This window comes from Thunnus thynnus, chromosome 4, assembly GCF_963924715.1.
Source record: "Thunnus thynnus chromosome 4, fThuThy2.1, whole genome shotgun sequence".
NCBI classification, from domain to species: Eukaryota; Metazoa; Chordata; class Actinopteri; order Scombriformes; family Scombridae; genus Thunnus; species Thunnus thynnus.
The window spans coordinates 21496731-21513356 of NC_089520.1; the positions used below are offsets into that span (position 1 = coordinate 21496731).

At 40.4% G+C, this 16626-nt stretch overlaps 2 protein-coding genes and 1 long non-coding RNA gene across 3 annotated transcripts; 1 reads left to right on the forward strand and 2 right to left on the reverse strand.

The window, feature by feature from the left end:
* Positions 1–22: 22 nt before the first annotated feature.
* On the reverse strand, positions 23–10906 carry LOC137181643 (activin receptor type-1B-like). Its single transcript, XM_067587490.1, has 9 exons — positions 10715–10906; positions 7377–7622; positions 5769–6035; positions 5424–5654; positions 5090–5257; positions 3937–4093; positions 3690–3814; positions 3445–3575; positions 23–2561 (listed from the first exon to the last, which is right to left on the reverse strand). Exons 1-9 carry the CDS (start codon positions 10821–10823, stop codon positions 2436–2438), a joined length of 1560 nt encoding a protein of 519 aa, XP_067443591.1. The 5' UTR covers positions 10824–10906; the 3' UTR covers positions 23–2435.
* Positions 10907–11491: 585 nt separating this feature from the next.
* ankrd33ab (ankyrin repeat domain 33Ab) lies at positions 11492–16626 on the reverse strand. The gene is made up of 4 exons (XM_067587491.1): positions 16359–16626; positions 16101–16230; positions 15579–15719; positions 11492–13977 (listed from the first exon to the last, which is right to left on the reverse strand). The coding sequence occupies exons 1-4, from the start codon at positions 16617–16619 to the stop codon at positions 13133–13135; spliced, it is 1377 nt and encodes a 458-aa protein (XP_067443592.1). The 5' UTR covers positions 16620–16626; the 3' UTR covers positions 11492–13132.
* On the forward strand, positions 14147–16540 carry LOC137181647 (uncharacterized). Its single transcript, XR_010928168.1, has 3 exons — positions 14147–14475; positions 16090–16249; positions 16413–16540. It is a non-coding gene; the product is annotated as an uncharacterized lncRNA (long non-coding RNA).

The window sequence follows — 16626 nt, forward strand, 5'->3', positions numbered from 1 at the left end:
AGTAAAACAAATAGACACCACATAGGAAAACAACTGTATTTCTTAATCTATGTATATTAGAAGTTACATAATTGAAGTCCTGAAGGGGTTTTTACATGGGTACAGTTCTGTCTTTGCCACGACTGGACAGAGACCTGCGAGTTATCACAACCTGATGTATAATACCTCATTTCTTTAACGCCAAGAGATACTTGAAGCAGGGTATTTAACACCTTAAATATGCTATACATCTTTTACATTGTAAGGCAAATACTACTTGACAAACATCCCCCTTTAGTGTACAAACATGGTTGACATCCAACCACCTATGAAACCGTTCTCGTCTTTCCAGCCAAAAGCAACAAGTGCAGTCGAGCTCTTCTTACAAACACATCATAATACAGCGCAAGTGAGCAAGTGATTCTAAAACAAAAAGTATTGGTCAAAGACAGCACGTAGACATTTCAGTAGTATTTAGTGTCAACAATTCTTCCTCCAGAGAAACGTCTTTACAGTTTCCAGTCAGACAGAGTGTACTGGAATGAATTGGCATGATTTATATAAACACTTGTTTCCAGTGGCGTGATCTTAAATAAACACCGGAGGCCGTGGGCGGAGATGATTCTGAGTACAATTTGGTTGTAGTGCTGTGAGGTCAGTAGTAGTGCACACGTGGCCTTTCAGGCTTTCATATAGGGACTCGCAGCAAACACATATAAATAACATGGGAGAGATTAAACACAAACAGTACCTGTTGAATTTGCATACAACAAAAGACGAAAGTGCACCGATTTCCTGAAACATAAAAATGCAGACAGTGATTTGTGACAATGTTAGCTTCGAGGGAACAATCCACATACATTTGCACATTGAGGAGGTATTGTATGGTGAACAAAGGGAACTGAGAGGGGAAACACTATAAATCAAATACTGCTCAGCAGTAATAGAGGGCAACAGGAAAAAGCCTGACACATACAGTAATGTTACTTCAGAAGTAAGAAGATGATTCTGTTTACCAACAGCAAGACAAAAGTCCTTGATTTTTTTTTCCACCAGCAAAAAATCAGATATAAAAGAGCATGACCTAAAAATCAATGTAAAATCACAAGAAACCTCCATATTGACACAAAATGAACATAAAAACAAACTATCATTCAGATTCCTGGAGTTAGTGTATTTAAAAGGGATTAAAAATAGAACCTTTTTGTCCCGTATTTCAGGTAAAGTGTAAATAGTGGCGGCTGCTGCAAAGGACAAAGGTATATCTGAATGTTTTGAGGGACTGGAGCAACGTTCACTCTCATGGCAGATTACACTCGATGAACTAATCAATAGACAGCAGCTGCATTAAGAACAGGACACTACTATATAAATATACTACATGTACCACAGTGTTACATGCTGCATGTAGTATTTTGTGAGAATAATGTTCCTATCTGTGTCACTGGCAGCTGCAACACTCTACATCTAACACTCCATCCTAATGAAATACATTTATGTTAAATTATTCCAAACTGTTTGTTTTTTTTTGTTGCTAAAACTTGTTTTAACAGACCCTCAAAAAAAAAAAAAAGCTTGTTGATTGGTAAGCACACTGCGGACCTGAGGTTTACAACAGCTTATGGGAAGTGCTCCAGGCAAGTGGTCCAAAGGTTACATCATATTTGGCAACGTGCCCTGAAGCTCCAGTGACTTTGAAGTCACAATACACCATGTTCAAAGTCAATGGGTTGCTTTTACGCCAGCTGTCTCAACTACTACATGCTTACATGGTAATCAGCAGACGGCTAAGCGACACTGTTGTAGCAGAACCAGATGGGTTACTTGCCTTCAAGGATTTCTAAGCGGTTTGAGATGTGCCTGTGTGGTGTCGGTGTGGCACAGAGAAACCTACACAATAACCTCACAAAAACACAAACTATTAACAAGATCTGGTCATTTCAGAATAAGTAAAAATAAGTAAAATACACTCCTAACCCTCCCAGCTTGCCCCATTACAAATACATTGAGAGCGAATGCTGCTTGTTAACTATTAAAGGACTCTGATCCAAGAGACTTTGAGGAAATATCAGCAACTGAAGTTTTAAAATATCAACTGGTTAATTACATGTCCTGCTATTGATTGCATACAAGTACAGAAAGTCCAAGGATCCTTGTTAGTACGGAGTGTAGAGAGGAGAAAACGGTTCAGGTAGGGCAGCAATAGCTGAGGACAAGACAGGAAAGGTGTTCTTGGTAGTTTGGCTGGGTAAGCGAGGTAGGGTTTGTCAGAAATCAAGTGGCTTCAAAAACTGGCAGGAGTGTTTATGGAATAATATTTTACAAAGTGCCACTCTCCATCATATTCTCTTTCTTTGTGCGTTCTTGGAAGAAGGCCCGGCGCCTTCCTCTCTGTGTGCTACGGTCCTGAGCCGGGTCCTCCGAGGTGCTGTTTCTCAGTGCTCTGCTGACTTGGCTCAGACTTTAATGTCCTCCTGGATGCTGAGCTGGGACAGGGTCTTTTTGATGCGCAGGGCCGTCAAGCGGGCAGCTCCATTAGTATACCAACACTCCCTCATAATCTTGCCCATAACCCGCAAGGCCTGGAACGACAGGAAGACAAAAGCTAGTGAGGATCAAGAGCTTATAATACAGTATAAATTAAGTCGATGATATAAATATAGTTCAGGTAACTTGATATATTGCATCAGAGGGCTTTTGCAGAAAGACCTTGATCCTGTACAAATGTTACTCATTTATCTCGGAAATATCAATAAAGAGAAAGTTGCAAACAAAAAAGAAGATAGAAGGAGCTTTAAAGGACATCTTTGGTCTTATTTCAATGGCTGCGGCCAGTTTTTTTAGCAGTCGTGATCACATTGTTCTCACCAATGTAAATGATGAGATTTGGGAACAAATCAGCATCACGACAATAAAATCCAATGTGGTAAGAAACACAATCAGGAACGATCAGCTCAAATATAGCCTGACCGAACAAAAAAACAAGAAATACCTTAAAATTTTGATAGATATGTACTGAACAAGACATTTTAAAGTTAAGAAATTAACTTGTGAGTGCTCTCAGGTGGACCATCTCTAAGAGAAACACTGTTTCCAAATGACCTCAAACATACTTTTGCCATTTCTGTACCATGTAGCCATTTATACTTACATGTTGGCCGACATATACACTGATACCATATCTCTGCAATAAGATAATACCAGATCAACTTTACTACATCTAAACCACTTTTTGGAGGTAAAACCAAGAGTGAGCACACCTGAAATGTGCATCGCTCATGGCACAGATGCCACAGTGTTCCTAGACTTCCTCTTAATCCGGTGAGTACAATGTTATTATGACAGATATGAATGATGGCAAAAATACTAAATCAAGACCCTAGTTGTAATAAACTGGACTTGCACCATAAAACAGTGCAGATCTTGAAAAATTACAAAAATTCGGTTTCAAACAGTTTTCATCACCTCGTAGCTCTGCCACCAATTTGGGATGTTGGGTCGTAGCTTTTGGTCACATACCACCTTTCTCATCTCCTCTATGGAAGGGTCAGAAGGTACCAGGTCATAGTAGGGCAGCTGGTACTCTTCATGGATACCTGATAGCACAAGACAACGTTGAGGTCAGATCAGTGCTGCGATCTCAGTTGTTACATTGAGCAAAAAAAACAAACACAGGTTGAGTAACCAGAGTAAAAACATAAGAGTCTGACCTCCACTGTTACAACGGCGTGCAATCTCCCAGTAGACCAGCCCCAGAGCGTAGATATCTGCACATTTGAATGAGTCAAAGTGTCTCATGTTGATAGTCTCATCCAGCACCTCTGGAGCCATGTACCTGTGAGACGTACAAAACAATCCCAGTTTGTAATCATGTACAGAATTAAATGGGAAAGATATCTGTGAGAAAGGACGGTCAGTGTTAGGTCAGGAAATGTAGGTGGGTGTGTTGACACAGACCTCTTGGTGCCCACCCTTTGATTAGGGGCGATGTCGATGGTGTCTGTGGCAGAGTCGTGACGGACAGCCAAACCCAGGTCAGCGATCGCACAGGTGCAGTTCTTCTTCACAAGGATGTTCTTGGACTTCAGGTCTCGGTGGGCGATGCCTGGCTTTCCTATCAAGACATAAATGAACATGACAATCACTTGTGGATTCTTATATTCTGTTTTCAATTTGTTTTTCAACATGTCAAAGGCCTTTGGAAAACTAGAGACTAGAACATGTTATACAATTTTCACTTTTTGGGCATTACATGAGAGCAAAATAATTTTCCTGAGCCATACTAAAGGTATACAGTATATAGTTGTAGAAATTCAGTGCAAATTCTACACACTTTTTGAGACATTTACCATTTATTTCTCCTTTTTAATTGCACAAGTTGCCATCTTGCAACAGACATATTGAGACACCCCTTCAATAAGAGAAGGACATCTCCAAGAACTCATTTATAAAGTTTTTTTAAGTTTCTATATACTGTTGTGACATATTCATAGGATGACTCAATCCAATTACATCTTGCGAGTCTTGCGTTAGATGGCACAGATCAGTGGTCAACATGAATGTCCTTGTGCCAGTCTGTGGTGTCTGAGAAATGTGTTTATTTTAAATGGGAAATCTATACAACCAGCACTACAAATGGTAGAAAAAAGCTTTGTTGATAGAAACATCTCTCAATTTAAACATTTTTTTTCAGATGGTAAACACGCTTTTTTTGCTTGTGTTATTGCCCAAATTAACCAGTAAGATCAGAAGTGTGGAACTGCCTGGAAGAACCAATTCAATGGTAGCACTTAAATTTGTATGAAAATTCAGAGAAATCATAAAAATAATTTAAGTACTGGTAGCTGCTGCAGAAACAGATGAGAAAGTAATGTGGGGTGTGGGGCTTCGGCTGTAACTAACTTACAGTATGTGAATAAATGTATTTATGAACTAAAGAGCAGACTTGACTTGCTCAGGTCTGGAGGTATTTGAGGAATCATTAAAATAGACTGTGGTTGAACAATGAAAAGACCTAGCTGGTTTGATGTTTATGTGTGACAATTTCTAAGAACACATGTATGGTTCAATACAAATGCACAATTATACAGCCCAAAAACAGAAACACTACCTTGTGTTCCAAGAATCTCCATGTGCAGATGTGCCAGGCCACTGGCAGCTGACAAGGCCAGTTTGATCATTCCTTCAGCAGTGACAGGGTAACGGTTCAGGTAGTCAAACAGAGAGCCGTATTCATGGTAGTCTGACACCAACCACAGCTGGGTCCATGTGCCATTGTCTGAGCAAGATATAGAAGTATAGAGACAAAGAAGAAATGATACGTTTACTTGAAGTGATTAATTAGTTTAGATGAGCTATACAAAACAAGTAAAACACAACAACCCTAAATTGTATGTTATTAATTTATTCTTTGACTAAGAATGCAAGATGTTACAGGTTTGCACCTTTGTTGTCAGCAGCTATAAAGCCCAGGATGTTCTCATGGCGGAGCATGATGGTCTGATAGATTTCAGCCTCACGGAACCAAGAGCGCTCTTCTCTGGACGAGAAGATCTTCACCGCCACATCACCACCCCTCCAACGTCCACGCCACACCTCGCCGAAACGCCCCTTACCAATGATCTCCTGGAGGACGATTGTCCTGGCCACAGTCCGCTGGACAAACAGAGGCAGACCTGTTCAGAGCAGAAGAGAATAGAGACCAGTCACATGATTTGAACATAACAAAACCAGTGTGAACTACAACACGAGTGTCGACCCGCAGCTACATTATAACAGTGTGCACTGACCTGAGCCTGAACCAGATGTGGACAGGTCGTAAATGAGGTCCTGCAGGGTCCTGTCTTTGGCTAGGTAGAGGTGGTCACAGGAGGGGTCCTCTACCTCCAGCCTCTGCCTGTGGCTGTAGGCTCTCTGGTGGTACTGATACACGAACACGCCCACCAGCAGCAGCAGACACAGCAGGAACAGCGGCCCCGCAATCACAGCGACTAGTTCCACCAGACCCCATGTCCCACCTGGGCCGTAGCCTCCCCCGAGTCCCGACTGGGTTGTCACTGAAAAGAGACCACAAGTGAATTAATATGTGGTGACTGCAACCCAATACAAATATGAAACTGACTGCTTTCCCTGATATGAACTGCTTCATGTCCTTGAAGGATGACAGTGAAAAGCTTTTGGCTGGGCAGACAATTAGAAAACTGAGTCTATATTAATTGACGGTTGCATTCACTGACATTGATTATTTCCAGTTATTTTACAAAGAAATACTCAAATATGTATACTCAAAGGAAAAGCAGCTACAAGAAGTGTACTAATACTGTAAAAGGTCTGCTCAACCCCCCCCCCTCCAACCAAACTGAACATACTCAACTGCCTTCCACCTGGTCCCCGCCTCTTAGACCCCCCCCCCCCCCCCCCCCACACACACACACACACAAATACATTCCCCAATGCAACTGAACTGAATCGAACTGAATACAACTAAACTGAACTGAAGCCCTTCACCCCGATTAACACACCCATTCACCACACTCTCTGTATCATAAAGGAACTGAATTTAAAGGTGATTGTGAAGGTGAAAAATGTGAAGGGAATGTAATTTCTGTTTCTTATATATAGTTTATAGTTTGGTTTAATATATGACCCTGTGTGGAGTTGTGTGACAGAGTTTGAGTTACTTATTGTATTTGAATGCTTGGTTTATCCTGCTTATGAGTTGGTTTCAATAACATTTGTTAATGAAGATGCTTTGGGTCAATGGTGTTTTTTCCCATTTGGTAATTCTTTTGTAGCAAGGGTTGTAGGCTAACTGGGATTATCGTGCCAAGTTACTTGTGTATACTTATATATTTTCTTGTTCCTTAACAAGCGACAGGGTTCGTTATTCTCCTGTCTGGCGCCCGACAATTTGCATTTTAAGTAACTATTTCGGTACCCTACGCTACACCGCACTCAATGAGAACGAGAGCCTGCGAACCAGGTAGAACCGCTTTGGGTTCAAATATCAGTCACTTTGTTTACACCAGGTGCTGCTTTTTGGTTCAAAACCTCATCTAAACTTGTGTTTTATGTTCATACTGCCAAACCTTCCTGTCACAATATTTCACACCGACACTCTTATCTTCATACACTATGCAAAATATCTAACCACACTGCACAATGGGAAATGCTCATATTCACACAAAAAGCGTGTTTACAAACTCGCAGGAACTGAGATGCTTTAGATAACATCACAGACAATGTTAGCTGTGTATGAATGCGGGCTGTAACTAGGCCACAGAGTCAGTTTCAGGGGTAAAGTTGAAGACTGGGGGTTGACTCGCTGCATGTTAGGAGCAGGAGTGATAAATGTAAAAACTGATCATCTATCTTGTGCAACACTTCACAGTTCTTACCGGAGGGCACTTTGAGGTCAATGCTGTTGCAGTAGTCAGTGTAGCAGCAGTGGATGTTGAGTAAGCCCTCTGCGCCGAGGCAGTAGAATGGTTGTCCAGGGGGCACGAGTTTATCCCGCGTGATGCAAATCCGAATGTGCTGTTCTTGGCCATCAATGAAGGAAGTGGAGGCCATGCAGGCCCCGTCGGTCTCGCACTGGGAGCCAGTCTTGTCACACTGGGCGGTGGTGCAGTTACACCAAAGAGCTTCATAGACAGAGGGCAAAAAAGAAGCAACACAGTGGGAAATATGATCATTTGCATGATTCAGAGTTTTGGAGTTTGGTCTGCAAGCGCTGCAAATTCATACTGTGCGTACAGGCTGCGAATCAACCGTTGAAAAACATCAGCAGTCAGTCAAAACTATTAGCAAAGTATTCTTCGAAGCTGTACAGGATTGTACATCATACTTATGAGGGCAGTAACAGCCAGTTGTGACAATTTGCAAAACACCATTAAGGTTACTTCTATTCTGGTTTCTTTAGCTTGTAACACTTTAGGTTTTAGTCATCAAAGATAATGGCAACAGGATCAATTAGCTTTGTAAAAGGCACCAGTGAGGTTGAAGAGTAAAGCAGTACAACCCTTTTAATATATAAGGGTTAAAAGGGAAGGCTTTCAGATGACTAATATCTTGCAAAGATGACAGAGAGGGAGGATGGTGCTGGCATGTCCAGGAAGCAGAGGAAGTGTTGGAGGTGGGGTGTGTTGTCGGGTGACATGGGCTTTAGGAGAATGGGTGGAGGGTTTATGTGAGGGCATGTAGGAGCAGGGAGTAAATGACCAGCTGTGACTGTCATTAGACTAACAAGAGAACGAGACTTCCTCTGTGAAAGTAGGAGTAATGTTATTAAGACGCAGACATGATGTGACATTCCAGTAATTCTGAAAAAAAAAAAAAACCCCGAGTGGATTCTCAGCAGAAAATCGCCTGACTAGAGCCCGTCTTGGATGTGTTTGTTAGAAAAACCAACACCCACGTCTACGTCAAACGGGAGGAATATACTGTTAATGTGTTTCAACATCTTTTGACTCACACAAAGACAACACCTACGTAGCGGATGCTGGTGGGTCAAGAAACGAGAAACAAAGTAACTAGAGAAGAAATAAGGAAGATTAATGCTGACTAAACATGAAATGAGACTAACATTTCAGACTTTCCACGGCTATAAATGTCACAACTTCAGTCTTTATTAGGCTGATTGTTTTAAGCCACAAAGAAGAAATCAGAGAAGAAATAATCAAGTATTTCAAAACATGACATACAGCCAAGACCACTGTGGTAAGAAGGAAACAGGCAAAAGCAAAAATATTTCAAGTGATCAAAACAAATCACAATGTATATAATGTTTCCTTGTGAAATATCATAACAGTTAATATCATCACTGCAACTCTGCTGAGTCTTTTCAGATTTCAACCTGAACAGAGCAGGATTGAGATGCTATACTTTACAACATCACGTCTTACAGCCTGTTCCCTGCTATTAAATACAACAACAAGAACAGAAATAAGACATCTCAGTGTGCACAATACAGAACACAAAGTAGGGATTTGAAGAAATGTGCGATATAATCACATCGTTTAACACATAGCAATGACAGAGGGACGGAGAAGGAACAGTTTCCACGTCTCGTAACATCACTCTGTCCACTCTGGGTGGGTGATTAGATGATATGTACCTTAAAATTAGAGAAATCTGTCAATGGTTTATACTGTGGCAACTATTCCTGTAACATCTCTGGTTGTATTTGGTCATTGTGGACAATATTGCAAATCACTGTGCAAAGAAGCTGAGTATAGGTAACGGACAAAGCAGCACGGAAGAGGATGCAACATTTGGGCAAACCAAGGGCTAGGACTGCCTTATGGCAATGTTGGATTTACAGGAGTTCTGCATCAGTTTGAAGAATTATCTATATTTTTCGGATGTTGAAATTCACCAGATAAACCCAAGATAGACATCCCCACAATTTCCAATCTGATTATTTTATCTAAATGTTTTCTCAGTTGAATTTCTAGGAAATTGACAGTATCACATTATTACAACTTACACTTGCATTTACCATAACAGAGGATATTACTCTGCCTTATCAGATAACAAGTCACGCATCACATTAACTAGAGCCAGACCGATATCTCAGCCGGGCTGGTACATCGGCCAATATTAGCTCATTGCAGATATATTGGTATCTGTATATATGTATATATGTCCGCTGATAAATGACATGAAATTAAAATAAAGAAAGGGCAAAGATATGTTTTGAAACAGTGCCACCTTTTTGTATTTTGTACAACAGAGAGTGCTTTATTTTTCAGCTGCAAAATGTCCTGCTCAGTATGTTTCTTGGTCGCAATTTAAAAACAAAAACAAACAACAACAAAAAAAACAAATTTAAAGGTGCCTCATCAAAAACACTGACTTATGTTATGGGTTGTGTAAAGAAAATTAATATCTATTTGATAAGCTCTCAAATATCAATATCAGTATCGGCCTCCAAAATCTGATATAGGTCAGGCTGTATAATAAACCTGCTGCTAAACACACTTTTACATAAAAGCAAGAACAAAATACTGCTGAAAACTAGTGAAGACGCTCCAAATCATTATAAACTGTGTAATAATAATAACCAGACTTTTACCAGGTGAGATATATATACAGAAACTTGTCTCAGCAATACAGCATTAAACAGCTGTATCATCTGTCTCTGTAGCTGCACAGAAAGAAGAGTTTTACATGAGTTTGAGCCTGGATGCTGCACACCTGAGATTATTATTGTCTGACCACCAGTCATATGAAAACATTACTGACACACACAGTAACATCCTCATGCCATCATTAGTTCATTGCACGCCAGAATAATATTACTGTGTTGCAGAGAGGCTTAATAAAGAAAAGGTTGTAGGATGAATACACATCCTCAGTCACGTATTTATCATTACTACAAAAATAAGCTGTCTGGCTCCAAATCTGACCAAAGACTGTCTCTGTTTTACAGCAGAGCTCATATATAAATGCTTCGGGCTAGCTTAAGTAGCTCGAAAGCGGAAGAAAGACGATGAGATCAGTGTTAGCTGTATTTACATGAAAGCCATTCATGTAACACCCGTGTAGTAAGTTAAATTAAAGACGACTGAGCTGTTTTCCTTTCTATGGGTCAATACAGTTTGTTCTCTGGCTCGGCGAGCTAGCTTAGCTAACATTAGCTGGCAGCTAACTCCACATTCGTTCGCCGTGATGATGATGATGATGACAGCGGTCCTGAGCTTATGAACGAAACAAAACAAAACAAGTTACTCACCCTCGCTGGTTCCGTACAGGACAGCCTGAACAACCACCACTAACGACACTCGTAAACTAGCCATGATCAATGAATTCCCGGTGCATGATCGCACCGCATCATCGCACATTTAGCTAACTAGTTAGCTGCCGTTAGATGTGGCGAGGCGTGATGATGACAGCTAACCTGTCAGTGCTCAGACTGCAGCTCAGTGACAGTAACATGCTCCACCAGCAGGCAGCAGCACACACACACACACACACACACACACACACACACACACACACACACACACACACACAGGGTGGAGATTTAAGAGGTCAGTATCTATCTATCTATCTATCTATCTATCTATCTATCTATCTATCTATCTATCTATCTGTCTGTCTGTCAGTCTATCCATCTATCTATCTATAAATACATTTTAAAATTTAAATTTTTCATTTAATTTTAGCACTGCTTTGTGTATTCCATTATTACCATTAACTTATTCTTGTCCTATTTTTATTCTTCTATGTTGCATTTGTGGGAGCAAACACAAAGACACCTTCTTTGTATACTTGCATGCATGGCTAATAAACAGATTCTGATACATTGAGAGATACAAACACATAACATATCACATAAATATTGGTCTACAAGGTCACTCATAGATGGCGCTTTTGTCAACAGGTCCCTTGTACAGAGCTACATTCCCTTTTCAGAGGCAGAATTAGCATCTAATTGCTGTGAGATTATTCCCAAATTTATTAGAGAAATGGAGCAAAGGCTGCCTCTGTAGCTATCGTTGACATTAAGGTCACATTGACTGATCTTTTATCTATTTTTATTTGTAACTTGAGGGCATCAGAACAAGCTGAAAATACATTGACATACAGGTATTGCCACCTTATAAAGTTGCAGCCTATTTTCGAATCCTGCAGAAACGGAGGAACATTATCATTCATTGGAGAAGTCCATTATTCACTCCTTTTATCTCCTTCAACTCCTGAGGGAAATATCCGGCTCTTTAGAAACTAAATGCTCCACAAAATGTTCACCAGCAAGTCGTTAAATTTGTCGGTCTGTAGTTGGTTTATCAGAGCTTTTCTGCTGAAAACAGCTTCCTCCTCGAATAAAGACTGATGAGAGTGGAGTTGTGGGCAGGAAAAGCAACACAATGAGCTGAAACACTCTCCTCTTAAACATGTAGAGTCCATGTACTGCCACTTGATGGTAACTCCTTGTGGGTTCATCACTACAAACAAACAAAAATCATCTTTCACATCACACATAGTCATTTGATCCTTGACTAGTGCAGCTTTGAACACCAATGAATGAAATGATACTCCTTTACTGCCTTATATTTATTTGTCATTTCAAGCAAATTAAATCCATGCACTCATAGAGTTAATAAAAGCAGGATATGTCATATGGATATGTTATTGGCAATATCAGAAAATGGCAATCAAATTTACAGTAAAAGTTGAATGAGAGGATTACACAGATCCTCCATTTTGATACATGTTGGCTACATATTGTACAATATTTACATCTGGTTACATTCAATACATAATTTTGTTTTTTTTTTTTTAAGCTAACTATTTACAAAGAAAAAGCTCATTTTTGTCTTCTTTGGATTCTCTAAATGTCAAATAAGTTCATAGAAAATAAACTTTTTCTCAGACTAACTCAAAATATATATATTTCTCTCTGTTTTAGGCATTAGAAGCTGTATGATTCAAACTGCTGAAGAGTCTTTGCAGCACCTGTTTGAGGTTTTCTGTCATTCAGTTTTGGAAAGGAAAAAAGATCCCTGTGGGTTTTAGGTTGCTGAATATTTCCAAGATATTTGATAGTTTCAAGCCCTGAGTTGAACACATTTTAACCTCTAAACATCCACCGGGTCTCTGGTGACCAACTTAAGCCAGTTGTAAATAGCTTAGCACCATGCAGTTATGAGTAAAAGTAACTGGCACAATTTGGCCACTCAGAGACATTTTGGAGAGGTTTGTGGACACCAGTGACACCACAAACTAAAAGCTTCCTAGCACCAATGAGGTTAGGCCTAGAGGTCTGGACTTTTATACAGATGTAGCTGACAAGATGTAGAAGGTACGTGGTGATTTGTGTAGTTCTGGCAGTTACTGTTATTCAAATATGACTCATTATAGATGAGGGCCAAAAACACTTTTTTGAGCCATATTTGAACTGATGTAGTTTTGGTTGTGTGGTAGCCACATGCTAAACAAGCACCTTTCCAGAAACTAGAAGATGTTACTTTTCAAATGAAGTCTAATACATGCATTTTGGCCTCACAGTTCTTCTGTCATAAGCTTTTCCATTTGGCTATGCCAAATAGGCGAAAATTAAAAAAAAAACAAAAAAAAAACGGTGGATGTTAAGAGGTTACAAAACACAGAGGAGAAGTTACAGAGGAGCAGCCCTTTTTTGAGTCTCTTATTTTTTGGTCTTCTTGTTCTCTTTTTCTTTTCTCTTCTCCTTTTTCTCTTTCTCTGACTTGTCCTTCTCCACTCTCTCCTTCTCCTTCTTCTTCTCCTCCCTGATCTCCTTGTACTTCCACTTGGGTGGTTCCAGGAAGCCCTTATCCTTCTTCTTCTTCTTCTTTTCTTTCTTTGGCGTCGCCTCTGAAGGCCTGTTGATGCTGATCTTGGGGATGCAGCCAGAAGGGAACACACTGTTCCTTCTCGCCATACTGCGGGGAATAAATTTAGCAGCAACTTTGGTAGAGGCCAATGACAGGATGCTTCCTCTCCGCTCCTTTTCAGCACAGCACGTCGTAGCGATGGACTCTGCAGAGTGGATTGAGGGGATGATGTGTGATATCGAGCCGTTAGTGTGGCACACCGAATATTCTTCTAATTCCTTCTCTGGGTGTTTCTTCACCAGCTCTGGCACAGCCAGGCGCCTCTTCCCCACCTCTGGAGGGCTCGTAGGGCAGAGTGGACGGCATCCAGTTGTAATGAGGGGACTGTGGACGCTGGTGGTGATGCGCACCATGTGGTCCAAGACCCCATTGTCCTGGGGGTCACGAGGAAATCTGAATGCGAATGTGGTTTTGATCCGCTGGGTAATTTTTTCCCTGGGACTTTTCTCAGCCATGGCCTTGGCTACCAGCTCCTTGAGCTCAGGCCACTCAGGGATGTAACTTTCACAGAACTGCTCAGCTTTTGGCCGCATTTTAAGGCGGCGGAGACGTTGCAGGGTCTCATAACGACCTGTTTTCAGAGCCCAGTCCTGAGCACCTTTTCCTTTTGTGGAATCTACTGCATTGAGGTCAGCCCCTGGAAAGAGAAATGGTAGAGCAGAGGAATGAGGAGAGCAAGAGTTAATTTTTATTATGAAATTAATTTTAATGTTTTTTATCAACAAAGAGCTCAGGCCTTTTTTTCACGACTGACATTTAGACTTGTCATAGCACAGGTGCCATTAATAACACTAATGATGGCTCCAGTTAACAAGTAAATGTCCCACTAAGCCACATTAGTTAGTAAAGCACGCACAAACCCAGGACCCAGAAACGGGAAGAACTAAATTTAATGTGACTATCATTAATGATTTATGGCACCTGTGCATTTTCTGCTATAATGTCAACATCTCTGCCGTTAAAAACACAGGTTAATGACATAAACAATGACATAAATAATGACAATATATAATGCAATTTAGTCAGTTTGGAGAGATTGCAGCAATTACAGTTATACAATAGACCAAATTTATATTATATTATAAAGTGTAGGCCACATATTTAATAACATAAAACAAGAAGACCTCACCCGAAGGTAAGAGTACTGCAACCTCTTTATGCATTTTTTTATTTCAGATGATCTTAACCTTGTTTTAGTCAAATCTTGCCCTCCATGAAATGTAATAAAGTTTAGTTTAGTTTTTTGAGTGCAATACTAACATGATTCCTCAGGAGGTTAATGTAAATTGTTACCTTTCTTATCAACTTAAATTTACTGATATAAAATTTCAATACATAAGTTGTATGAATTTCATATAACTAAGAATATACACTGGCACATGTCTTACTTTAATTACTTTCAGGACGAACATATCAAAGGTGAACTAAAAAGCTAAAAAAGACATCACTGATATTTAAAATATATAAAAAAAACTGGCACTGACGCACGTATCATCATCATCAAGGTTAACATGACAACTTACTGTGATATGGATCAAATTGTTGAGACCTAGCTGCAATGTTAAATAGTAAATTTTGACTAGTGGAGATTTTAGGAAACGTGCCGCCTAAAAATAGCAGTACAATTGGCTAATCTACAACTAGCCTGCAAGACTAGTAAATCACAGATTACTGGAGGGTGTGTTTAGGTGTGATAATGTCCTCAGAATGATCCCTTAAACCGGTCTGGCATCAGTGGCACATTGACTCACGAACAGAGTTAGCAGGCTTCAAATATAGACAGATAAACCGTGGGGTCATCTATTCTCACCACCAGTGCTCTAAGGGTTCATTTAGAGCTGTAAGAGTCCTGGATTATGAGATAATGTTAATCTATTAATATCAGCAACTCCTGTATGAGTTCAGCATTGCCACTAGTGGATGAATAAGCCAGAATAATGTTTGTAAAAGTCAGATCTTTGAATGCCTCCAGTCCTGTCATAAAAACTGGACTAACATCTGAGCAATACAAATGTACACTAGTTTAGATTTAGAGACAAACATTACTTTATATGTGCATTTTGTTACACATGAAAAGGTTAGGGACTCTCACATTAAAGACTCTAGAGACCATAAATGAGAGATGATATACTGTGCCTTAATTTAACAAGCAATGCGTCCAATAAAAAGTCATTGAAGTCATCAAAGTCATTGAAATCATTTGTGCCCAAAAGTTCATAGCTGTGTGCTTGTACGTACCAGCCATAAGAAGGGCAGCCATCACATCACTGCGACCGGTCATAGCAGCTTTGATGAGGGCTGTGAAACCACGACAGTCCTTTACTTCAGTGTCTACACCAGGATAGTAGTTTAGGAGATACATGACTGTGTTGATATGACCTGCGGAGAAATACACACAATTCAGAGATCAGATCATCAGTTTGTCACAAAACATTTGAAAGCTGATTTTTGTTGCTAACAAAACTCAATGAATTCAATTGCCTCAGATGAAGATGATGGTTGGGCATTGGTTTCCATTGAAGACATTGGTTTCCGGTTTATAGAAGTCATACATGCAATACATTATATTTGCTGCTGTGAAATTACACCCTCATTGAAGTAGCTTGATTGTTGGTGTTGTACTTTACTGGTTAATCTACTGAACTTGATCTTTGACGTATGCATGCAGGTTCAAATCAATCATGAAATTAACATTTGTATTACACTTTGTCGGTGTTAACAAACCTTTCTGTTAATGTTTGGTGTGTAGGTGCGACTTACCTGCTTGGGATGCGATCATCAGTGCGGTGTTGCCTTCATTGTCCTGGTGGTTTATGTCTATAAAAGGACAGCTGTGAAGCCCATATACAATGTCCACGAAACCTTTGCAGCAAGCCACCATCAAGCCATTCTGTTGGAAATAGTCAACGGTAAGGATCAATGACATTGTTGAACATTAGAAGTGTTTGAGACATCTCAGCAGGCCAAAGCTATGATTTACAGGTTGTGAATTACTGCCATTATGAACAAGACTCTCACCCAGCCATTGATGTCCACCTCCATGACCTCTTCTTTTGTGACCCCTCTCTCCAGAACCTTCTGCAGAGAGACGGGTTCGTTACGGGCACACGCTTGATACAGTGTTGATGCTGGACGCCCGGTTGCTGTCTCTGTTGTGTAGTCCGGAAGCACCGAGTCATCAGACAGGATGCTGTCCGAATCAGACTCACTCCCTGACAGAGACTCATCTTCATCATCAGGGCCTGAACCCAAGTGGGGGTCCTCCGCTGCAGTTGCCATCCTCCAG